The following is a 24,815-nucleotide window of genomic DNA, read 5'->3' on the forward strand; positions in this document are numbered from 1 at the left end:
GAACCTCCACGTCCCACTCCCTAGCCTGAACCCCCAACCCCACATCACCCTCCCTCCCCTACAGACACTGGGGCCCACTGCTTCTCCCAGGTGGGCCTAATACTGGCCACCTGTGTCCCACACCTGCTCCAAGGAGGTGTCAGACAGGTGGACAGACACTCAAGCCTGCGGTAGAGCCCCCTGCCAGGGCTGCCAGCACAGGGCAGGGCCCCTCCTCCCCGGGAGGAGGAGCCCAGCGTGTCCCGGAGAGCAGCCCTTCCTGGCCCAGAACCGAGGGGACCCCTCAAGAAAGCACGGAGCCCAGTTCCATCAACTCTGATTTTATTGAAAAACAGCAGCATGGGGGGGGAGGGCTGGGCAGGCAGAGGGACCCCGCCCCCAGCACCTCCCGTGGCGCACACGCAGCAGCCTGGGCCCGCCCCCGGCCCTGGCCCCAGCCCCACGGCTGGTCTCCTCTGGGACACAGTTCGCCGCCCCCCGCGCCCTGGCGGGGGCTGTCCTGACACACCCTGGAGTCTCAGGAGTCACCAGCCCTGGCTCGCAGTACCCCATAGGAAGTGAATCCAGCCACCATGACATGGCCTGGGCTCCCCCAGCCCAAGGACACAGCACCCACAGCAGCTGCGGTCAAACAGCCTGGCCGTGGTGACTCTGGTCCCCACATCTGATCTCGGCCCATCTGGCTGAGTGTCGCTGCCCTTGCCACCCTCCCCACACACCAAGACCCAGGTGAAGGCTCATCCCGGTCGTCCCCCCTTCACACAGGCCTGCCCAGCACTCTCAGCCAGGGAGGAAGGAGCAGGCGGTTCCAGGTCTGCCGGGAGAAGAGGAGTGGACGAGGCCTCAGGGCCAGCCCGTCCCCACCAAGCACCTCCTGGCCTCCCCTTCCCAGGCTGGAGCAGTGGCCTCGGCCACCAGGCTCCCTCCCTGCACACACGCACACGCACACACACTCACAGGCATGCCCCTTCTCCAAAATGGCGAATTATTGCTGTTAAAAGAACACACCCAACAACGGCAGGCGGGGGCTCGCCCTCCTCCACCCCGGGCCCTGGGCTGCCCACCCCTCAGTGGGCCTCAGGCCACCACTGGAGCATGTCGTCGGTACCAGGAGGCAAACGTAGTCCCCAGTCCCCGATCAGCCCACACCCAACCCAGAAGTCAAACTCCAAAAGCCTCGGCCAGAGGCCACTGGCACAGGAACATGGGCCCATGGCCAAAATGATTCACGGAAGCGGCTTCAGACAGACACAGGAGCAGCCGGTGACACGCAGGACACGGCCAGGGAGAGGCAGCAGGCTCCCGGGCTCAGGCCAGGCCCTAGGGCAGGCAGAGGCCGGTGCCCACACAGCCAGCATGCCTCCCAGAGGCCAGAGCCAGGCCCTATGGCCCAGAGAGCCTCCCACGCCACCCCCTCCAAGGGTGTCTCTGAGAAGACATCCCCAGCAAGCTAGGGGTCGCCCAAGGACCACGCAGCCTCAGGCCAGTTGCCCACATGGCCTCCAGCCCAAGCCTTCGGCCCACAGGGCGGGCTAGACCTCTCTCCCCACCCCTCCCCAAGGGCAGCGGTGGGACGCCAGGCTGGACATCAGTGGAGGCAGAAGGTGGGAGGCGCGGTCTCCACTGTCCCGGAGCCGGACCACATGGCTGGCCCCAGCACAAGCACACTGCCCGCCCTGGACGCCCACCTTCGGGGCCAGCTGTCTGAAGAGCCCATCGCCAGGCAGCGGCAGCCACCCTAGGGGCCGCCCGCCCGCCGTGCGGTAGGGCCTGGTGGCAGCGAGCCACCTGAGGTGCCGCAGCCCTTGGCTGCCTTGGGTCCCCCACCCGGAAGTGCCCCTGGGGTTTGTTTTCCAAGCTCATCTAGCGAAGACAGCCTGAGCGCTCTGCCGCCCACTTTCCACTCCAGACAGACAACAGAAGTCCTGGAAGCCCGGACCCTGAGCACAGGTGCTGCCTTCCCGCCTGGGAAGGCCCCGGAGGCCAGCGGGGACAGGGAGGGGGGGCCAGGGCCGCCCAACTCAGAGAAGCTGCCCGGACACGTCGCTGGGCGGGACCCCAGGAGGATGCTTCACAGAGGTAGAAGTAACATCAGAGTCTCTACAAAGGTAAAAACCTCACATCTCAGTGCATGTTTGTGGAGCAGTCAGTGCCCAGGCTGGAGGAAGGGTGGGAGATCTGCCCCAGGGGTCCCTGGGGCCCAGGAGCCGTACGCTGGCCGGGCAAGGGTCCTGCCCTGGGCTCAGCGTGCACCCAGCCCCCCCAGCAGGCACACAGGCGCCTCTGCCCACCTGAGGGGCCAGGCAGCAGCTGGGCAGCAGAGTTCCAGACATGTGGCCAACCTGCCACACGCCCCGTGGAATCTCTCTTGGCAGCAACAAAAGGGCATAGGAAAGGTTGGGAGCCCAGCCAGTGCCTACCACCCTCTGGGCCACCAACCAAGGGCACGCAGCTCTAACAGACACCAGCGGGACGGGAGGGGCCACACCACTGCCTGGAGCTACACCAGCAAGGCGCTTGGGTTGATGCCAGCAGATGTGGGCAGCCCCGTGGCTCTACCCGGCCCAGTGGGCTCCAACGGCCCCCACCCTCGCGCCCCCACACCAGGGACTGGAGGCCCAAAGGCACAGGATCAAAGCTGGCAGCGTCCCAGGGCTGCCCCCGACGAGACACGACCCGCCATGCAGACCTCGCGTGGGCCCTGCCTGTGCTTCCCCGCCGGCCAGGACTCAGACCAGCCTCGGCCCCAACTCAGGCCACCCCAAGCCGAAACCAAACCAAACAGAAAGAGGAAAAAGGCACAACTGTTTGTTTTCCATTTTGCTAAAACACTTTACGTCTGTCTGTATAATCCACATTAACAAAATCTGAGAGCTGCAAGAAAATAGGGTGCCGATTTCTGTACAGTCTACAAAACTCCCATCCCCAAGCAGGGACCGGGCGCCACCAGGGAGAAATGTACAGGGGAGAGCGGGGTCTGTACAAAGCTCTGCAGACACTCGGCTGCTGACAGCACAAGAGGCCCTGCAAGGAGCCGGGCTGGCTTCGCTCACCGCTTCCTTACAAGCGCCTCTTCCAGAGCCGCCCGCCACGGCCCCGCAGGTGGGGCTCAGTCGTGGCCCTCCACTTTCCCCTCTCCCAGCCCCCAGAGTAAGGGGGTCTTTATGCCCTCCTGCCACCAGGCCAGGTCCAGGCACACAGCTGGACATGCTGGCACTGCCAATCACGACCTTCCTTTCCCTCCTCTGAGCCCCCCATGCCCAAGAGCCCATGCTTGCAACCTCAGGAAGGAGAGGGTGGGAGCACAGCTGCCCCCACCCCAAGCCACAGTGAACCCACTCACCCCTCGCAAAGCTTCTGTAGGGCAACAAGGCTGGACAGGGGTCCCAGAGCCTCCTCACAAGCCAGGAATGCTCTTTGGGGGAAGTTATATTACATCAGGGTCTCCCTCCAGATTCCAAACTCTGAAACCCTCCACCCACCCGGCCACCCACCCCTACCAAACTGGGCCAGAAATAGTGCATATTCTAGACCACACAGGTGTGTGTGTGTGTATGTGTATGTGTGTGTGTGTTAAGGTATCAACTACCATTTTGTCCCAAGAATTAAAGTCATGCAGAGTGCTATTCTGTCTAAATAACTTATTAAAAAAATAGGTCGGCTTCAGGCTGGCAGAAGCTGTGGGCTCGGTGGTGCAGGCAGCAGCCTGGGTGTGTAAGTCACAGGACAGAGCCCATCAGCCGTGAGGCAGGAGGTCCTCAGGGAATTCTGGGAGAGGCCACCATGGTCACGCTGGCGCTGGGGGAGAAGCGACCCCACCAGTGCCTCCCCACCCTGCTCTCCTGAAGGGCCCCACCACGGCTGTGCAACATGTTGCTATGGGAACCACACCTGGGTGATGACGCCAATCAGCAAAGCCCGGGCAGGGGAGGGGCAGGTACCAAAAGGAAAGAGGTGATCCGATGTCAAAGCAAAGCTGAACTGGGGGAGGCAAGGGGGACAACGGGGCCTCCAGAGAGGCTGGGCTGGGGCCAGGGGTGCTCACCAGTCTGGGTCCAGTCTGGGCAGGGCAGGGGGGCGGGAGGCCGTAGGCATGCGGCATGCTGCAGCCAGGCCACATCCTCAGCATGCAGAGCAAAGCAGGCCCTTGGCCAGCTCGGCGCTCCACGGGGCCATGGCCGGCTGGCGCAGCAGGCCACGCCTTCCAGGGACTGATGGCTGAGCCGCCGCCTGGCTGGTAGGCAGGGGTCTGCTGGGTGGGGACCTTGTTGCAGAGACTCTGTGCTTGGTGGGCAAGGCTGGGCCCTCCTCCCTGGGGGAGGGCTGGGAGGGGTGCCTTGAGCCAGGGCCAGGCAGCTGCGTGGGCACGCGGTAGTCCACGCTGTCACTCTTCAGGGTGTGGCCCCAGCAGACTGAGGAGGGCGAGGGGTGTGGCTGGGAACAGCACACCTCCCCAAGTGCCAAGGATGAGCAACAGCCCCCGCGCCCCCCAAAAACCAGCCAGAGAACCGTGTGGTGTCAGAAAAGGAAAAACCCAACACAAACACCAAGGTGAGTGTCTGAAAGCGGCCCGGGCGGCGGGCAGGCGGGCGGGCAGGCGGGCAGGGTGGCGGGGCGGCGGGGGCGGGCGGCGGTCACTCCTCGCGCAGCTGCAGGCGGTAGCGGTGGTAGCGGACCTGGAAGAAGAGGCGCTCAGCCAGCGAGAGGGTCATGCCAGGCATCACGTAGCGGTCACTCGAGCCCATGTGTCTGAAGCCCAGCGATTCATAGAGCTTGTGGGCGGCCACCTTGACGGCCGTCGTGCCCAGCACCACTGCGGAGTAGTTGTGCACCAGGGCGAACTCCAGCACCTTGCGGCCCAGCGCCTTGGCGATGCCCTTGCCACGGAATCGTGAGTCCACAGACATGCGCAGCAGCTCCACGGTGTTGTCCGCCGCATGGGCCCGCGCCGCCACGATGCCCACCACGTTGCCGTCCAGAACGGCCACCCAGAAGCAGGAGCCTGCAAGGGACAGTGCAGTCAGGACCACTGGCGCTGCTGCATGACACAGCTGCCCCTACAGGGCCCTCTGGGCACAGAGAGCCAGGCCTGACCTGCCCGCCACCCACAGCAGCCTGGGAGCCACCCTGACAATGGGCCTGAGGCTGGGCAGGGAGCCCAGTGGTCAGGCCAGCCGTTCCCACCTCCGGCCCTGACCAATCACAGCCCCATGCAGGGCAGGAGGAGGGGGTAGGCCTTAGGGGAATGAGAAGAGCAAGAGGAGCAGAGGGGCTGAAGAGCAGAGGGGAGAGGCCTGCGGGGCACAGAGGCTGTCTCCTCTGGTGACCGAAGGCCTAGGGGCTACAGGAGGCAAGGCCGGGGTGAGTGCCCGCACAGAGGAGCCAGGCCTGCGTTTGCCCTGCCTGTGGCCACTCCAGTCTCCACTGCCCTGTCCCCCTGCCAACCACTTCCACCACCCGCCTCCCATCCCAGCATCACTCCTTGAGTGGCCAAACCCTCCCTCTAAAGCTTCTGCACCCAATCCTAGTCTGAAAGACACTCTTCACCCCTCCGCCTGACCCCTGGGGGTCCCCCACTGTCTTATCTGCCAACATGCCCCCTCAGCCCGTCAGCTCTGCAAGGGAATCTCCTGTCTCCTTCACTGCCAAACCCTGAGCCAGAGACTGGACATGAGGCCGGGACTCAGGAATGGCTGAGGGCCCCCTGCCACTGACCTCCCCCTCCACTAGCTGACCTGCCCGCTACCCAGGAGTTCTGGCTCTCCCTACCCACCTAGGCCAGGCCAGAGATCAGGACAGTCCTGGAAGCCTCATGCCTCCCAGGCCTCAGTTTCCCCACTGCACGGACACTTCCGCAAGCCCAGCTTCTCTGCCCCTGCAGGACCTTCCTGTAGGCCCACTAAATGTCACCCAAGGAGACTGCAGCCAGGAGAGGGTAGGGCCACACCAGGCCCCAACCTGAGCCCCACTTCTGCTCCTGCAGACTGGGCTGGGCTTCGATGCCAGGTGGGTCTCCCCTTCTGGCCCCTCCCACCCTGGGCAGAGCCAGGTTGAAGCTCGAGCTCCATGGAGGCTGATAAGATGCTTCATTTGGGCTTGAGAAAGGTTCCAGGGGAAACAGAGGTGCCCAAGTCCAGCCAGGCAGCTTTGGGGCCAGGGAAGAACCAGCCACCACAGCACAGGAGCTGGCCATGACAGGCAGAGTCACCCTTGATCTGCGATGCCTTGCCTCTCTCGTCCCCTCCTGGCACTTACCTGCTAGTTCAGGCCCACCCTGTCCCCCCCCTCCTGAGCCCAGAGACCTTCCAGCACCTAGGAGACCCTCGTGCCCCACTCCAGGCATGAAAAAAGCATGTGACCCTGCCTCCCAGGACCCACCCTGCCTCAGAGCCAGCCCCTCCCTGTGCATGAGGAAAGAATGGGTCTCGACCAGGTCCCAGCCCCTCCCTCTTCAGAGAGCCAGGAAGCTGGGGCGAGACCCTGGGCTAAGTGGCCAAAGACCACAAGTGGAGACCAAGACTTGACTCCTGTTCTCCTAGGGTCCTCATCCCCCTGCCAGAGTGGCCTCTGCCCTTCCCTGGATCCTCTCCCCACCATGTGGCCCTCTGCCCCTGCCACACAGGGCCCTGCCATCCCAGGCCATCCCAACATCCAACAAGGCACACCAAGCAACAGGACCCAGAGGGGTGAGGCTCCCCCCACCCACTAAGCTCCAGGGCGGCAGCAACTACAGCATGAAGGCCAGGACAGCACGGCCCAAGCCAGCTCAGGCTGCTCAGAGCCCTGCCCTCAGAGGACACGGGGACACCCGGGGAAGAGGTTCAGCCCCAAGGACCTAGTTCTGCCAACCCCAGTCCCTGCCAGCCTGCCACACCCCCAACCCTTGGCCAGAGCCCTGCTGCCCAGAGGGCTCAGGTCATGGGGGTGCCCCAGCCTAGGCTGACCTGGGCCTGGTGTCCTGTCCTGCCCAGGCCTGCCCTGAGGCTCCTGGGGTTGGGGCAGCTCTGCCAGAAGGAAGAGCTGAGAAGATGGCAGGCAGTGGTGGGGAGGGGAGGTCAGGGACCCCTGGGGACTCACCGGGGGGCTTCATGTAGTACTGCTCGATGTCAGCCATGTCCGTGTGCAGCGCGCAGTCCAGGTAGGCGAGGACCACCTTCCGGCTGTAGTAATAGCGCAGGCCCAGCAGCCCTGCTGGCACCAGGCAGGTCAGCAGCAGCGAGCGGGTCAGGGCAAAGCAGAGCGCTGCAGGGAGAGGCGGCGCAGGTGACCGGAGGGCAGGGCAGGGCCGCACGCTGCACCAGCCCCCTGGTGAATAAGCCAGTCAGGGGCATGCACAGAGAAGAGACCACGCCAGATATAGCAGGACTGTTTTCTCTAGAAGAGCAAAGAACGTCAGAGCTGCTCCTCACCACTCTTCCCTATTACCGAACTCCCCACCACAAGGACATGCTCCATTATAACCCAACATCATAGCATCTCTAAGTGTCCTGAGCACAGCAGCAGCATCTGGGCAGGCTGCCCTCGGTAGTTGGCGGGAGCAGTCCCAGGCAGGGCTCCCCGGGGTGGCCCCTGCCCATCACCCTATCGCCCCTTAGCTGAGAAAGGGTCTTTGTCCACATCCTGGTCCACACTAGACTGGTGGGAAGCCACAGAGGCACCTACAGGCCATCCCACCCTTGGGAAGTGGGAGCTCCACCTTCCAGCAGGAGAGCCCCAGCCAAGAGCCTCCCTGGGCCAGCCTCTGGGTGTTGTGAAGACAAGAACAAGGGAGGAAGGCCAAAAATGCTTCCAGCCTAGGCCACCGGGAGGCAGACGTGCCTGCAGTGAAAGTGCCTCCGCTGCGTGACCTTGGGAGAGTCCCACCCCGAGTCTCAAGCTCCTCATCTATGAAATGGGGAGAACCGGAGAACCACCTCCCGTGACAAAGCCTCAAGGGGCAAAGCCCCAAATCCCCTGCAGCGGCTGCCCCCTGCAAGGACCCACTGCCCCTTGCTCTGACTCCTCGGAGCACACCCTCCCCCGGCACCCCGGGGAGCTGGATGTCTTCCCCTCATAAATTAACACTTGGAGCCGCCGAGGCAGCCTCCCCCGCCCCGTGGATTATATATAGTTACACGCGCCAGGCGCGGGGCCTCGGCAGCGGGAGCTACCTGCCGACACCCCGCCCCCACCAGGGATGACCGGGGAGGAGACGCAGGTGGAGACCCCGGTTCTCTCCCGCCCGCAGCCCCTGCACTCGGCCCGCACTCGTTCCCACGCCCCCGCCCGGCGCGCCTTGGCCGGGAGCCCGGGCCGGCCCCAGCGCTGGGCGCCACCTCGCCCCGGGCCGCCGCAGAACGCGGCTCCGCGCGTGCAAGGGGGCGACAGGGGTCCGCTTCCCTCCCAGGATAGGCCCGGCCCGAGGCGGGGGTGAGCGGGCGGAAGGCAGTCCCGCGCGCGTCCCCAGAGGGCCGGGCTGGCGCGGACTGCGGCAGGCGGGGGTGCACCCGGCTGGCTGCGGCCCCGACCCCGCCATCCCCGCGGGGTCCTCGTGCACTGACCCGCCAGCAGGACGTAGAGGAGCTGCGTGCGCGGGTGTTGCCGCAGGCCGCGGAAGGCCGTGTTGGGGATGCGCTCCATGATGCCGTCGTAGAAGATGCGGCGCGCCGCCTCCTGCTCAGCTGCGCGGATCTCGCGGATGTACACGCCGCGCCCCTCCGGCGGCCCCACGCCCCCCGCGTCGCCGTGGGGCTGGGGGACGGGTGCAGGTGGGGGTGCGGCGGGCGCGGCGGCCGGCCCAGGGGCAGCGGCCAGCGGGGGCCACATGGCGCCGGCGGCAGCGAGCAGCGCGTCCTTCTTGGCCCCCGGCAGCGCCTCATGGTCCTCGGCGGCCACGATCTTCGTCTCGCAGACCATGTCGGGAGGCCCACAATGCATGCACCCGGCCGGGCGGCGCAGCGCAGGGACGCGGGCCGGGATGCGGGCGGGCTCAGCCCCGGCCCAGGGCAAGGGCGCGGCGCCCTCGGACCGGCCGCGGCGGCGGCGGCGGCGGCGGCGGCGGCGGCGGCGGCAGCTGCTCAGGAGCGCGGGGCGGAGGCGGCGGGCAGCCGGGGCGCGCGCAGGGAGCTGCGCCGCATTTTGGAGAAGTATTTATAATGCAGCGGCGCCGGTGCAGTCGCGGCGCCCGGGGTCCCGCAGGGTCCTAGCGTCCACTTCATTGGCTGCCGAGGGTCACCATGTGATCTCGAGGGTGGGAGCAGACGCCGCCTCCGCGCCCGCCCGATGGCACACTTGGGCGCTGCACCGCGGCCGGGCGGGGGCGGCGCGGGAGGCCCGGGGCACGACGGAGCGACCGAGCCCCGCTAGGTGGCCAGAGACGAGCGCGCGTGCGGCCGGGGTCCCGACCAGGAACGGGCGCCCCGTGGGGCTCCAGGCTCCGCGCCTCCCGCCAGGCCCCTGCGCCCCCGCGCCCCCGCCGCCTAGCGCGGGCCTGTGAGCTCCGGACCTGGAGCCGGGCCGCCGGAGCCCGTAGCGCCTCGTCCTCCTCCTCCTCGGCCACCTGGCGCTGTCACGGAAGAATCTCCATTTCCATCTGCCGACCCTTTGTCTGAACGCAGCGCCTGGCCGGGACGTGGAGTGGGGGCTCCGCGGCTTCCCCTGCTGGGCGCCCCTGGGAACCTGCGCCCGGGGCCGCACGGGCTGGAGGCGCGGGGACGCGGTCGTAGCTGGGTGTGATGCCCACGTCGCCCGCAGCCCCGCGCGTCCCCGCGCAGCGCAGCACGCCCAGCTCGGATACCAGATCCCTGCAGAAGGCACGGGGGTGCGGGGCCCACAGGACCCCTCCCGGCCCGGCCCCCGCCCTCTTCGTTCCGCGCATGCGCCCCACGATCTCGGTGCAGGTGAAGCGGAGGCTCTCGCCGCGTGCCCCGGGTCCTCGCGAGCCATACCCGCCGACGCTGCGGGCCGGGGAGGAGGGGGGAGGTGGAAATGAGAGGACAGGTAGTCCCAGGCCCACCCCCAGCACTTGTAGAACTCACCTCCCTGCATCTCTGCACCCTCTTACCCGCGTCGCCCGAATTCCCCGAAAGTGGCCCCGCAAGGCAGCCCCGAGCTGAGTTCACACCCGCGCGGCTGAGGATGAGGCCTGGGGGTCCAGGCCTAGGACTCTCAGCCCGTGTTGGGGCCCAGGGAGGAGGTTACCGTCGCCTAGAGGCCAGGAAGGGGACTACCCCTGGCAGCGTCCCTACTGAGGGACTCACCCAGGCGAGTGGGGAGAGGGAGGACGCAGGTCCCAGGAGTTGAACTGGTCCACCGGCGGGGGCCGCAAGCGCAAGGGTCCCAAGAGTCATGGGGAAGGGGCGGCCAAGCTGGGAAGTCACCCCTACCCGCTGTGTCAAGAGATGCCAGGAATTGCCTGGGGCAGTTGCCTCCTCCTTGCAGACCAAAGTGGAATCAGGGAAAATCTCAAAGGCACTTGTTGATCCATGTGCTGCCTGGGGGCTGCTGGGTGCCCTGACCAGCCACAGTGGGACCAGGCTCTGAGATGACCTGAGGATGGTCAGGTGAGTGGCAGGAAGAGTGTCCCAGCAAGCTGGACAGAAAGCAAGGGTCCAGGCAGGAAAAACCCAGAATAGGGCTGGAAGGGAGTGGAGGGTAGTGGCCTGGAGCGGTCAAGGGGCTTCCAAGAAGGAAAGGCTTGGAATGTGGGCCTTGAGTACTAGACCAGGGATTAGGAGAACACGCTATCTTGCTCCCTGATGGGGGCCAGAGGGGAGAGAACCAGGCCTGCTGTCCAGGAGCTCTTAGGCAATGTCCCGAGACGGACCCCATATCCTGGTGTGAAGGGGACCCTCAGAGCAGAGTGGCCCAGTCCCTGCAGGGCCACAGCCTCTGCTGGCCGTTACCCACCTCGCCTCATCCCCGGACCCTGAGCCTGAGGCTACCCCTCCTCTGCTCACAACAGCGAAGTCCCAGGATGGCTGGAGGGGCTGGGCTTTCACTCAGCCCAGGCTTGTTGCCTCCTGCCCCCGCAGTGGCCTGACTTCACCCTTCAGCCCCCACAAGTCCCTGACAGCCTCCAGGGCCACGAGGCAGTGGTCTACCCCCACCCCACGGGTCCTGGAGAGTGCCAGGACCAGGGTGGGAGGGAGCCAGACTCAGCTTGGAAGGGACAGGCTAGACCCCAAGGATGGCCACCAGGAAGGTCTTGGAGGTGTTGGGGCCTGGACTTCAACATGCTCAGAGTTGGGGGTGGCCTGAGAGGAAAAGACCCTGCAGGCAATGGAGTGGCCCCAGGCACCACCTCCGAGCCTGTTTGGGGCCCAGGGAGGTGGCTGCAGTCACCTAGGGGTCAGGAAAGGGACCGACCCTCACAGAGTAGCCCGCAGAAGGACCCAGGCAGAGTGAGGGAGCTGGGAAGCAGGCCACACACCGTCTGCTGCCATCAGGAGCCCATTTTACAGAAAACCAAGGGTCGGTGAGGTCAAGGGCAGTCTGAACTCCCAGAGCCCAGGACTGCCCACCTCCCCCACCAGAAAATCCCACTCATTTCTCTGGCTTCGGCTGCCCAGAGTCCCCTCCCATCAAGACCTCTGGGCTGCCCCAACCATCCCAAGATTCCCCAGCCTTATGCCACTGCCAGAGCCTGGTGGGTACCCGATGGGGTGGCGGAGGTCATGCATGCAGTAGTGAGACCCCCCTACCCAGATCCCAGACACCAGATTTGGGAGGGCGCCCTTGGTACTGCAGGGAGGAGGTGCCAAACACCGGATGGTTTGCTGGCAGAACAGCCCCCAACCCCCACTGAAGAAGGGGAACCACAGGCAGACTCTCGGGGTCTCCTGGGTCACAGTAGAGGGGGGCCCAGGAAATGGGACTGGGAAGGATGGCAGAGGGGGTGGGAGCACTGGAGGAAGTGAACCGGAAGGCCAGGAGATGGAAAGAAAAAAGAAAGCCAGGACCGATTGGAGGCCCAGGGTGCAGCTAACAGGAACCACAAAGAGAACATGAAGGGGAGGAAACAGGAAAGGACGGCCACTGTCATTGTTATTTCAGCTGAAGGACTGAGACTCCTGATTGGAACCTGTCCAGCACCTCGAGTGGACCTTCAGTTCTGAGGGCAGGGAGTGATGGGACCTGCTGCAGGCAGCTGCAGACCCGGTGCCCTGCTCCGTGCTCTCCTCACCGGGTCCCTCATCCACCACTGGCCTTCCCTTCAACACCGCTGGGTGAGTGCCTACTCGCTGTTGGGCCCTGAAAAAATAAAGGTCTCCTGGGGCTTTACAGCTCAGTGGGGGCGGAGCTGGAAATAAACCAATAACAGAGATCAATACTCTAGTATCTCTTTGGGTCAAAGAAAAGCAAGCTGGGATAAGGGGGTGAAGAGTGAGGCAGGTGGTGGAGGAGCCCAAATGGGAACTCCATGGAGCAGGGACAGCATGTGCAAAGGCCGTGGGGGCTTTGAATTAAATGTGCCAGCAGGGGATATTTTCAGACAGGTGAGCTTAGGAAGTTTACTTACCACACTGTTCTCTAGGAAGCTACTTGAAGGCATGTAACAGGGAGATGATGGCATGGGATCTAGGAAACAGTGGATCCGAACTAGAAGAGTGAAGGGTGGGCAGTGGGCATGCCCAGTTGGCTAGGAGCAGGAGGGCAAGGGCCCAGGAAGGGACACGTGGGGAATGAATTGACTGCTAGAGAATGTGATAAAGGCAGACAAGGGGGAAAGAGAAGGCAGACACAATCTCCAGAGAAAACAAAAGCTGTCCCAAAGGTAACTCATTTCCAGCTCTCTCAGCCTCCAAGAATTATACTGACATGGAGTCATAATAGCCGCCCTCGATCCATTCAGCCTACAGGTGAGCCAGAAAGCCGTGTCATAGCTCTAGGACAAACCTGAATGCCACTGGCCTTGACCACACACAGGGCCAAACCCTTCGCAAGAGCTGTCTATGCTGACTCTCCAATCCACTTCTCCAGTGAAACCCCACTTCAGGCCTTCCCCACCCTCAACTGATCCTGCTCTTGTCAAGGCTGATGACGACCAAGGCTGTCAAATCCAGTGGTCCAGCCTCGGGTCTTGCTTGACCTGGGGGCATGTGACACGCTGAGCCCTCCCTTCTGCCCGAAGCCCCCACCCATCTTGTTCTCTTCCTGCCCAACAACTGCCCCGTCTCCCGTGCCTGCCTGCCCTCCCAATGCACACAGCCCTCCTCTGTCCGCAGGGATCTCAGCCAGCACTCGGGTCCCGCCCTTTCCCAGGTGCACCTGTCCAGGAGCCTCTCGGGCCTCCCCGCTGCTTCCATCCCTCTTCCCCCCTCCCCTCCTCCCTTTCTCTCAAAACCCACCCGCAATTCCCGCGGGCTCTACTTTCAAATACACCTGGATTTCAACTCCTCTTCACCCCTGCTGCTGCCACCACCCAGTCCCAGCCCCCCACTTCCGGTTCTGTCCTTGACCCCCAGAGTCCACAAAACACTGCATGCCCAGATAAACTTAAACCCGGGATAAATGACTTTTGGTATAAACGTGTCCCAAACGTTACATGGGACATACTTACACCAAGTACTTACACTAGAAATACCTGTACTTTTCACACTAAAAAGTGCTCACTGGTGTTCTAAGTGTGTTTGTGAACCTGGCCACAAGTCAACAACACAGGTCGGCATCCTGCCTCACTTACAGCCAGGAGTGGTCACTGCCTGAGGCCAAGCAATGGGATGTGAGCCTGTCTGGCAGCGCCCTGAACAGACAGCACCTGCCTCTGTCACCCCCTGCTCCTTGAACAGGTGGATCCTGGTCCCTGCCACTGCACCCCACTCACGCCCAGGTGGGGGGGGGGGCGGCCAGCCCAGATCTGCCCTGGCTGCAGCACTCTTCAGTCTCTCTCTGACCGGCTTCAGAGTTCACATGTGTCATCACCCCCAGACCTCTAGTCAGCCTCCCACCGTGACCAAGGAAGGACTCTGGTTTGTTCACTGTGGCCCAGACACCTGGATCAGCACCTGCATGCCAGGCGGTTCCAACAAAAGGGAACCTGTCGTGGTCAAGTTCAATGGCTGGGAGGCCAGTGGGGCCAGGGAAGGCTGGGGGCCAGGATCTGAATAGATATGTGCATCGCATCACAAAGACAGGACACGACGGGCCGAGGTGGGGACCAGGAAGGTCTGGCTTTACCCACCTGAGGCAGCAGCACAAGGGCGCCACAGCCAGAGAACTAAAACCCCAGAGAGGCCAAGTGCCCCAGCAGCCACTTCCAATTGCAGCCCTGCCGTGCTACTGAGTACTTCTAACAATGTGCATGCAATCCTTTGAAAAAGGGCTATAATTTTTACTTAAAAAAACATGTACAGAATGCACAGAGGAAGAGAAAGACGGAGGCCGCCCACCTGGTGCTGCGCACACACGTGTGTGGATCGGGGGTTGGGCCTGTCTTCAGGCCCATGTCACTATCCAGGAGTTCCTGATATGCAGGGCCCAGGCTGGGGTCTGCAGGAGGGATGCGGTAGACAAGATAGAAGGGCGGGGAAGGGTCCCGGCCCTCCCCCGCACCCCGCCCACTCACCACCCCCTCCAGCAGCCTCAGGCTTCTTGGCTACAGCGGGCTTGGCTCTGTGGGCCCACCAGCAGGACCTCCAGGGAGCCCTGGACCGCAGCCGTCTTCTCGGCAGTGCCGGAGAGCCCTCGGAGGCTCGGCACTGGGGCAGCTGCTCCAGAGACCAGGCTGGCCTCTACACTCCCCCAGCCTCCAAACAAGGGCAGGCAGGCAAGGGAGGTGGTCCTTGGAAGGCGGGTTCCCTGAGGACCCGGTGCTTGTGGGTGCAGGTCCACAAGTGTAGCCAGACAGCCCCACTCAATTCAGGCCCTGGAGTGGGACAAGTGCCGAGAGGGCCTCCGCCCACATGGAACAGCTGGGGAAACCAAGGCCCACAGAAAGGCCCAACCAGGGCCTCCAGGGGGCAAGGAAGGGGGGAATCTGGTGGCCAGAGCAGGGAGACAGGACACAGGCATGCCAGGTCAGGTGTTTATTGATGAAGGAAAGTGCTGGCTCCAGGTCCTCAGCGCCCAGCCGGCCAGCAGGCACACAGGGCCCGGCGCTCGGCCTGCAGCAGGAGGGTCTCCGTCTGAAAAGCAACAAGGGGCCGTGAGGGCGCTGCACGGTGGCCCCCACCCACCAGTTCCCGAGGGCCCTCCAGCTCCTGGCTTCCCGAAACCTGCTGACAGTCCGGTCTTCACCAGCTCCCAAGAGTCTCAGAGCCTGAACCTGCACTGTGACACCACCCTCTCCCCCGCTGCCCTCTAGGCATCCTCTCCCCACTCCTCCCCACCTCCCCTCCGCTCTGCTGGAGCCTCTGCAGTTTCTGCCATGGGCCAGCCCTGCCTCCCTGGTCCCTACACCTGGACTACCTTCCCTGCTTCTCCTTCACCTCATCCACCCCTCCCAGGGCCCCCTCCGTCCCCTAACACCTCTCCCAATCCCTGGAGGTGGGTGGGGGCTGCTCCTCTCAGGGCCAGGGCACCAGGCTCGGAGCCTCAGGCCCCGTAGCCTCCAAGGGTCGCTACAGAGAGCAGTCTGGATCCTTGGAAATTGGTCAGGAGACCAGAGTAGGGTCTCCCCTTCTTCCTATTTCTAGGAATGCTCTCTGCTTTCCAGAAAGACAACATATTTCTGTTATAAATGAAAACTCCGTTGGCTGGGGCACAGCAACTTCGGGGAGTGGGTGCTCACTGCTCATTCCAGACCTGGGGGGTGACCCCTGGCGCCCTGTATGCGTACCAGTCCCTCCCCAAATGAGGCTGGGGGCTGAAGAACCTCCCAGACAGCTGTGCCCAAGCTGACCTTCCACGCCCAACACTGCCCCTGCGCTCCCTTTCAACGACCTCTTCCCGGCCTCAGTCTCCTCTCTGCCCTCACACCTGGGGAGTGCCTCATCGGGACTGCCTGTCCCCCCTCTGGGCCTGGGTAGGGGTCGCCGGGAAAAGTGCCCAGTGCAGTCCTGGAGAGGAGAACTGCCTGCACCCTCTCTCACTGGGGCTAGAAACAGAGTGTGGGGCATTGGACCGGGAGATGGCGGGTCCCTCCTCCCCGGCCTCCAGAGGCTCACCCGGGCGTCCAGGCTGTAGGCCGTCTTCCGCAGGTCCTGCAAGGCGCGCTGCATGAACTCGAAAGCGTGGCAGTCCACGCACGGGCGGCCTGCGAGGGGCTCGAGTCAGGGCGGAGGGCGCGCCGCCAGCCCAGTCCCACCCGAGCGGCGGCCTCGGTCCGCTCCCCACCTCCCACCCAAGGGGGTGCGGGGACCGCAGGGGAACAAAGGGGAGCCACGCCCCTCCAGCACGCCCGGGTGGGGTCAGGGCCCGGGCCCGCGGAGACCGCTCCGCATGCGCGCGCGGCACCTACTCTGCACGGGGACGGCGCTCCCGGCGGCGGGTTCGGCGAGGGCTTGGGCGCCCAGCAGCGCGACGCTCAATAGCAGGAGCAGTATCAGCCGCGGCGGCGACCTCGGGAGCCTGCACAGCGGCGGGGGAGCCATGGCCAAGCGGAGGGAGCCCGGGCGTCCTGCAGCAGAGGAGGCTCAGCACCCCACGCGCCCCATCTCAGGCCAGCGAACCCTCACCCGGCCCCCGGCCCCTCCCTGGCCCCCGGGCTCGCGAACCCCTAGTACCCCCGACCTCTCCGGCCCAGCAAACCACCTCCAGGGCCCCGCCCCCCCGGCCCAGCGAACCCCCACCCCGCCCACCGGGTCTCGCTAGTGCCCACCGCATCCCTTCCTCTCCATCCCCGCCACGCTCCCCGGGCCCAGCTATCCCACTTCCTTCTCCCGCCCCCCCGGGACCCGACGAACCCCCAGCCTGCCGTTACCGCGGTTCAGGAACCCCGCGACAGCAGCGCTGGCGACTCGGGAAGACGTGCTGCGTCCGGCGCGCACCGCGCATGCGCCCCGACCCCCCGCCCCGGGTCCCCCCATCCGACGTCGTCGTCATGGAAACCCCGGGACTGAGCGAACCTCTGGTTTAAAGGGACCGAGGTGGCTCCTGGACTCCGTGCGCCCAGCCACGGCCGGCGTCTGCTGTGGAGTGCCGTCAGGCCTACGGGCTATGGAGGGGCTGCCTAGAGGCGGCGGCGTCTGGACCGCACCTCCAGAGCCACCGCGGGCGGGAGCAAAGCCGAGGAAGCGGGAAATCTGCCGCTGGAGCTTGGCGGTCCGGGGACTTGGGGTGTCCCTGCGCCGATCCTGAGGGAGGGGCTCGATGCACGCCAGGGCCAGGGTCCAGTGAATGCAAAAGCGCGGCCTCTGCTCCTGGGCCAATGGGGTCCAGTCAGGTCGGATTGCTCGGGCGAGATCCGGGCCAGGAGCGACCTGGGCTCGTGAGCCGTGAAGGATCCACTCTCTCCGCCAGTCACTCCGGCCCGACCCTGCCCCTGCCCCTGCACCTCAGGCGAGAAGGGCAGGGGAGAGGCCGGCCTGCTGGGCTCTCCCTCTCCACCTCCGGTGCCCTGACACCTGTTGGCCACTTCCCCGCACCCCCCAGCTTTGTGACCTCTGAGCCGTCGCTTGGCCCCTTTTCTATCCGTGGACGCACAAGGTTGTTGGAAGAGCCTAGTGTGGCCCTCGCGGGCGCCGCGGTAAGCACGGGGTTCAGGTGGCTGCCAGCCCACGCGTGCGGGAGAGACTCGGTCCCTCTAAGAGGGAAGGATTCCGTTTGGCGTCTACCTCGTCTCTACAAGGCCCGCGCCGATGCGGGGGCCGCCACCGCCGAGGAATGCGCCTAGGCCCGCGTCCCGGCCGCCGGAGTGCCGGGCGGAGCCCGCCAGCAACCTGCGCTGTGCCGGGCAGCGCCGGGCCCCCTTCCTGCTGGGCAGCGCCAAGCCTAGACGTCCTCTGCCCCGGGCCTGGGGTCGGTTGTCGCCCTGCCACGGAATGAGACGTCGGTGGCCCCGGTCGGAGGCAGGTTTGCTGACCTGGGGAGGGGGCAGTGCTCGTGACCGCCACTTCTCGCGGTCGGGCTCGGAGACAGGCTCGCGCTGCAGTCCGGGCCTGGGCGGGGGGCGTCCGGAAACGTGGGCAGGCCCCGCGTGGGGGCCGGGGGACTGCGGACCAGTTCCCGGACGTGCGCCATTTCCGTGCTCCTTATCCGGAGCCCCGCGCCCGGGTGGCGAGGTCACAGCCACCGAGTGGGACGGAGAGCGGCGGCCGGATGTGCGCAGCGGCCCTGCGGGGCCATTCGGTTGGGACGTGCGCCTGGAGGACGCCACAGGGCACAGGCTTTTTTCAGTCCCACACTGCCTCCGGCTTGTGGCGGGCTCCTGCCACCTCTCCCCGCGCGCGTACAGCCGCGTCCTCCCGGGGAAGGAGAGCAAGCCTACGCCGGGGCATGGCTTGGGCTAGACCTTGGGCGACCGTGCGGTGGAACCGCGCCTTTCCCTGCGCAGCTGCAGACTCGTGGAACCTCCTGCACACCGGATCCATCTTCTCCCGCTTCCCCGGCACGCCGTGGTACTCTAGTTCGGGCGGGCTCTTTAATCCCAGCCGGGCCATCCCTACTCCGCACACCCTGGAGCCCGTGGCACCATGCGCCACTCCCGAGGGGACCGCGCCCCCGTCCGCAGGGCGGAACCTCGGGGCTGCCTGGATGCTGAGAGCCGGCCCGGGCTGTGAGCTTCTTCTCCGCCTTACCCCGCCGGGCGCCGGTGTCCCCTCACCCACACCTGACTCTTCCTCCCTTTTGCCTCCCCAAGGGCGCCGGATTTTCTTTTTCCATTGGATCTTTACTTCAGCAAACGGGCTGCGATTTCTTCCGCATGCAAATAAGACAAACTCCTTGAGTCCCTCACGGCTACCATCACCTCTCCTCGCTGTCCGGTTTCTCTGCCTTTCTCTGTTGAGCCCACACCTGTTCAGCCCGCGCCTGGCGCTGCACTCACCCACCTACAGAATCCAAGGACCAGTCTTCAGCCCTCCCCCAACTGCCCGAGTCCGGTCCTGTCCAAGCTCCATTTTGCCTACACCCTGGGGGCACTTCGCCCTCCCACCTCTTTATGCCCCCTCCCCAGGGCCACATCCTTGGGCGTCTTCTCCACCTACACCCTGTACTTTGTGACCTTATCCAATCAGGGCTGTGAAAACCAGCCAAGCAGCTCTAGGTGCCCATGTCCAGCTGCTCTGGGCATCTCCGCTTGGAGAACAGACTTCCCAAGGTCAGTATGTCCAGAACTGATGTCCTGATTTCACCCTCCATCTGCTGTCCCCTTCTCCTCCCCCAGATAAAACTCAACAACTATCCTTAGCCTTTCCCATCTCTGGTGAGGGCAGTCCGTCCCCACCCTGGCAGATGCTCAGACCAAGCGCACAACAGTCCTTTTAGAAATCCTGTGCACTCCACCCTCAGCGTCACCAGGTCCACGCTTCACCTCACCTGGACTCTCACTTCACCTCACATCTCCCTGTTGTCCTCCCACTTGTGGCCCAGTCTCCCAAAGACAGCCAGAGGGACCTTTCTTATTTCCTTTTTTAAATTGTGGTAAAACATAACACAAAATTTACCATCCTAACTGTTTTCAAGTGTGCAGCTCAGTGGCATTAAGTGCATTCGCACTGCTGTGCAGCCGTCACCACCACCCATGCACAGAGCTTCTCCATCTTCCCAAACTGAAACTCCATCCCCATTAAACACTAACGCCTCCCTCCCCCAGACCCTGGTACCCACCATCCTACTTTCTGTCTCTATGGATTTGGCTCCTCTAGGGATTTCATATATGTGGAAATGCACAGTATTTGTCCTTTTGTGACTGGCTTGTTTCACTGTGCAGAATGTCAGGGTTCATCCACGTTGTAGCAGGTGTCCGAATGTCCTTCCTTTTTAAGGCTGAGTCATATTCCATCGTGTGTATAGACCACATGTTGTTTCCATTCATTCATCCACCAGTGAACACTGGGGATGCTTCCACCTTTTAATTTTTTTTATTTTTAATTTTGTTTGTTTGTTTTGAGAGGAGGTAATTAGGTTTGTTTATTTTAAATGGGTGCTGGGAATTGAATCCAGGACCTCATGCATGCTAAGTACACACTCTCCTACTGAGCCATACCCTTCCCCCTCAAAGGATACTATTGGAAGGTGCGTGCAGGGGTGAATCCAGGGTGTGGCTAGCTCTTGATTCAGATTTTGGAGACACAGGGTGCTTACTTTGTGGAAGTTCCACTGTACATTTGTGATTTGTGCACGTTTCTCTATGTGTTTACTAAAAATAAAGTGATTTATATTTTTAAACAAAGCATCGGACAAAATAAACACATGTTCAGACAGAGACAGAAGGTCCTTAGAAAGGAGAGTCTAGAGGATGTAGTTCCGGCTGAGATGAAGAGCTCCCGGGTGGAAGGTCTGTAACTAAGTGAGGGCCACATAAGAGGAAAAGCTGGGAGTGAATGTAAAGCAGTCACGAATCCACTAAACGACTGCCAAGAGAGTCAAGTGTGTGGCAGCCCACAAGTCCAGAAGCAGCCGATGGAGCTACAGCGCGCCGGGTGAGATACCCAAAGGATCTGTATTTCTGGTCGGAGCGTGAAGGTATTACTGAATTTGTTGTGTCACCTTTTTTTAACAATTTTTTATTGAGTTATAGTCAGTTTACAATGTTGTGTCAATTTCCAGTGTGGAGCACAATTTCTCAGTTATACATGAACATACATACATTCACTGTCACATTTTTTTCCGCTGTGAGCCACCACAAGATCTTGTCTACATTTCCCTGTGCTGTACAGTATGATCTTGTTTATCTGTTCTACATTTTGAAATCCCAGTCTGTCCCTTACCACCCCCCGCCCCCTTGGCAACCACACGTTTGTATTCTATGTCTATGAGTCTGTTTCTGTTTGGGTTTTTTTTTTTTTTTTTTTTTTTTAGATTCCACATATGAGCGATCTCATATGGTATTTTTCTTTCTCTTTCTGGCTTACTTCACTTAGAATGACATTCTCCAGGAGCATCCATGTTGCTGCAAATGGTGTCATATTGTTGGGTTTTATGGCTGAATGGTATCCCATTGTATAAATATACCACATCTTCTTTATCCACACATCTGTTGATGGACATTTAGGTTGTCTCCATGTCTTGGCTATTGTAAATAGTGCTTCTGTGAACATTGGGGTGCAGGTGTCATTTTGAAATAGGGTTTCTTCTGGATATATGCTGAGGAGTGGGATTCCTGGGTCATATGGTAAGTCTATTCCTAGTCTTTTGAGGAATCTCCATACTGTTTTCCACAGTGGCTGCACCAAACTGCATTCCCACCAGCAGTGTAGGAGGTTCCCTTTTCTCCACAGCCTCTCCAGCATTTATCATTTGTGGACTTTTGAATGATGGCCATTCTGACCGGTGTGAGGTGATACCTCATTGTAGTTTTGATTTGCATTTCTCTGATAATTACTGATATTGAGCATTTTTTCATGTGCCTATTGATCATTTGTATGTCTTCCTTGGGGAATTGCTTGTTTAGGTCTTTTGCCCATTTTTGGATTGGGTTGTTTGGTTTTTTCTTAGTAAGTCGTATGAGCTGCTTATATATTCTGGAGATGAAGCCTTTGTCGGTTTCATTTGCAAAAGTTTTCTCCCGTTCCGTAGGTTGTCGTTTTGTTTTACTTATGGTTTGTTGTGTCATCTTTTTACACGTTCATTCAGGTATGACTGACACGCAGTAAACAATTTGATCGATGTTGATATATTTCCACATGTGAAACTTAACAAAGGGAGACCTCACTAAAGTAGAGTCAGGAGGCCAGAAGAGGGAGCTCTCAGGCAGCACCACTCACAGTCAATGACAGAAGAATCATCAGTTACAGTCCCCAACAGATGCATCATCACAGGAAAGATCACTTACGGGTCCCAACAGGATGTACCCTGTGTCTCCAAAAGAAACCAGCTGCCCCAGCAACTCAGCCAGTGGGAAACCAAACCACCCTGAACTCTCACTTTTCTCCAGTGGACTTGTGTTCCCTCAAAACAACCCCTCCCTACTTCCTCTCTTTTCTCTATAAAATAAGGGTTTTCTCCTTTGTTGGTGGGACTTGCCTGTGACTTTTGCTATAGCTTGCTTGTCCCAAATTGTAATTTTCTGCTATTTCCAAATAAATCCACTTTTGTTGGTAAAAGTAACTGAATGTTTTTCTCTTTAAGGTCCACATACACGTGCAGTACCACCAGCACCCGAAGCTCCCCACGTGTCTTGGCAACCTCTCCCTCCGGCCCCTCGTGGGCACCTGCCCCCAAGACAAGCACCAGTCTCCTTTCTGTTGCTGGTTGATTTTCTACAGCCTTACATAAGTGGACTCATGCGATATATTGTATTTTGTCTGTCTTCTTTGAGTTAGTGAAATTCCTTTGAGATTTGTCTGTGTTGCTGGGCGCGTTCCTTTTTATTGGTAAGTAGTGTTTCGTTACTTATTACAGCAGATTTTGCTTTGCCCACGTATATTAAGCAAAGCAGGTATAGATCACAAGTATTCAAATTCCAAGTCACTTAAAAGCATTTTGTACGTTAATGACAAGGGTTATCATACAAGTGGTCTTTTTAAAATTTCTTGCACAGAAAAACCAGTTTGTTTACACATTCACTTGTTGGTAGACACTGGGGTCACTTCCAGTATCTGGCTCTTACAAATAAAGCTGTGCTGAATGTTCACATACAAGCCTCTGTGTGGACATGTGCTTTCGTTTGGGCTTTTCCCATCCCTACTTAACATCCCTTAGTCTTTCTCCTGGCTTCCTGAATCTTTGAGGTCATTCGGATGACCTGTAATGCCCTTGTCTACAACTCGATCATCTGTCTCACTTCTGGTGCAGTTCTGATTGATTGATTCTCCCCACTTCATTATGAGTTGAATTTTCTTGCTCCTTTGAGTTTATGGTACTTTTTATTGGATGCCAGATACTGCAAATTCTATAATGTTGGATCATTGAGGGTTTTTTTTTTTTTTTTTTATGTTTTTGAGCTTTGTTCTGGAATGCAGTTAAGTTACTTGGAAATAATTTGATCCTTTTGGCTCTTCCTTTTAAGTTTTGTTAGGTGGGCTCAGGAGACTCCTTGGTCTAGATAAACTTGACCCTACTACTAAGGCCATGGCTTTCTGAGCATTCTGTTCAGTGCCGGATGGGGGTTGGGGACACAACCTATTTCTGGCCCAGTGGCAACTTCCCAGCCTTGGGGAGTTTCTGCACACGCTAAGAACTGGAGAGGAACACGCTGAAGAACCCCAGAGCTTTGCCTTTTCTCTTTACAAGTCTGTCCTAAAAGTTCTAGTCACCTTGGGCTCTGAACTCTGTCTCTTCACATCAGGGACCCTGCCTGAATGGATTTGGGTTCCCCCTCCCCATCCCGCAGCCTGGGAAAATCTCTCCGGGGATCAACCGACCGTGGAATTCCCCTCGTTTCCCTCCTTTCAAGGGTTGCTGGTCTGCACTGCCCTTGTCCAGCCTGGAAAGCATTGTTTCATGTTTGTCCAGTTTTTTTCAGGTGTTTAAAGTGGTAGGCCATGTGACCATAAGTGGAAATTAGTATTACATATTCTTTTTCATTATAAGTCACTACAAGATAATTGAATATATTTCCCTGTGCTGTACAGTATAAGCTTGTTGCTTATCTATTTTATATATAGTAGTTGGTGTCTGCAAATCTCAAATTCCCACTTTATCCTTTCCCACCACCTTTCCCCCCTGGTAACCATAAGTTTGTCTTCTATGTCTGTGAGTCTGTTTCTGTTTTGTAAGTAAGTGCATTTGTGAGTGTTTTTAAGATTCCACATAAAAGTAATATCATATGGTATTTTTCTTTCTCTTTCTGGCTTACTTCACTTAGAATGATGATCTCCAGGTCCATCCATGTTGCTGCAAATGGCATTATTTTATTCTTTTCTATGGCCAAGTAGTATTCCATTGTATAAATATACCACAGCTTCTTTATCCAGTCCTCTGTCAATGGACAGGTTGTTCCATTGTGATTTCTAGTGAAACTGCTTAAAAAATAGAAAGGGAGTGAATAACTTTTGTTGTTGTTTGGGGGGGGAGGGGTAAGTAATTAGGTTTATTTCTTTATTTATTTGTTAGTGGAGGTACTGGGGATTGAACCCAGGACATCATGCATGCTAAGCACGAGCTTTACCCATCTCCCGCAGAGTAAATAACTTTTAAAATAATATGTGTGTGATGAAGTGAATGACAAGGAATAATCAATCCAAAAGAAGACACAAAAGGAGAGAAGTAACATATCAATGATTTTCAGTCAATGATAATCAACAAACTGTTCCAGGTAACAGAGAGTTTATAAGAGGCACAACTACATGGTAAGGATTCAGAAAGGTTGAAAGTAAAGAGTGATAAAAGGTATACTATGTAAATACTCATAAAAACAAGACTGGCACTGCTGTGTTAATATTAGATGAAACAGATTCTAAGGCAAGAACAGCGGAGACAAGGAGGGATCCACTGTTACAGCTGGACGGAGACTTCACTGCCCCTCTCCGAGGAGCGGCAGGTCCAGCAGGCAGAGGATGCAGATGAATTCAGCAGCACCATCGATCGCCATGCTGTAGTGACATCCGCCAACTGCAGCATCCAACAAAGTGGAACACACATTCTTCCCAAACTCACTGCAAACGCCAAGACAGACCACATTCTGGGCCATAACACATTTCTTTTTTTTAATTTTGGGGGGAGGTAACTAGGTTCTTATTTATTTGCTTATTATTTTAATGGAGGTACAGGGGATTGAACCCAGGACCTCCTGCATGCGAAGCAAGCTCTCTACCAACTGAGCTGTGCCCTCCTCCTTTAACACACTTCTTACA

General features: G+C 59.8%; 2 protein-coding genes across 5 annotated transcripts; both read right to left on the bottom strand.

Annotated features, from left to right (window-relative positions):
- Window positions 1–304: 304 nt before the first annotated feature.
- On the bottom strand, window positions 305–11,759 carry NAT8L (N-acetyltransferase 8 like). Its single transcript, XM_074351833.1, has 3 exons — window positions 8,541–11,759; window positions 7,078–7,242; window positions 305–5,002 (listed from the first exon to the last, which is right to left on the bottom strand). The coding sequence occupies exons 1-3, from the start codon at window positions 8,914–8,916 to the stop codon at window positions 4,635–4,637; spliced, it is 909 nt and encodes a 302-aa protein (XP_074207934.1). The 5' UTR covers window positions 8,917–11,759; the 3' UTR covers window positions 305–4,634.
- A 3,231-nt stretch (window positions 11,760–14,990) lies between these two features.
- On the bottom strand, window positions 14,991–17,833 carry NICOL1 (NELL2 interacting cell ontogeny regulator 1). 4 transcript variants are annotated; one of them, XM_074351855.1, is made up of 4 exons: window positions 17,117–17,833; window positions 16,379–16,537; window positions 16,086–16,174; window positions 14,991–15,104 (listed from the first exon to the last, which is right to left on the bottom strand). In XM_074351855.1, the coding sequence occupies exons 2-4, from the start codon at window positions 16,509–16,511 to the stop codon at window positions 15,039–15,041; spliced, it is 288 nt and encodes a 95-aa protein (XP_074207956.1). In that variant the 5' UTR covers window positions 16,512–16,537; window positions 17,117–17,833; the 3' UTR covers window positions 14,991–15,038. The 4 variants fall into 4 exon arrangements, with proteins under 4 accessions (XP_074207956.1, XP_074207963.1, XP_074207945.1 ...); XM_074351862.1 differs by having other exon boundaries at window positions 16,986–17,126; XM_074351844.1 differs by lacking the exon at window positions 17,117–17,833 and adding an exon at window positions 16,841–16,979.
- Window positions 17,834–24,815: the final 6,982 nt, after the last annotated feature.

Source organism: Camelus bactrianus, chromosome 2, assembly GCF_048773025.1.
Source record: "Camelus bactrianus isolate YW-2024 breed Bactrian camel chromosome 2, ASM4877302v1, whole genome shotgun sequence".
Classification (NCBI taxonomy): Eukaryota; Metazoa; Chordata; class Mammalia; order Artiodactyla; family Camelidae; genus Camelus; species Camelus bactrianus.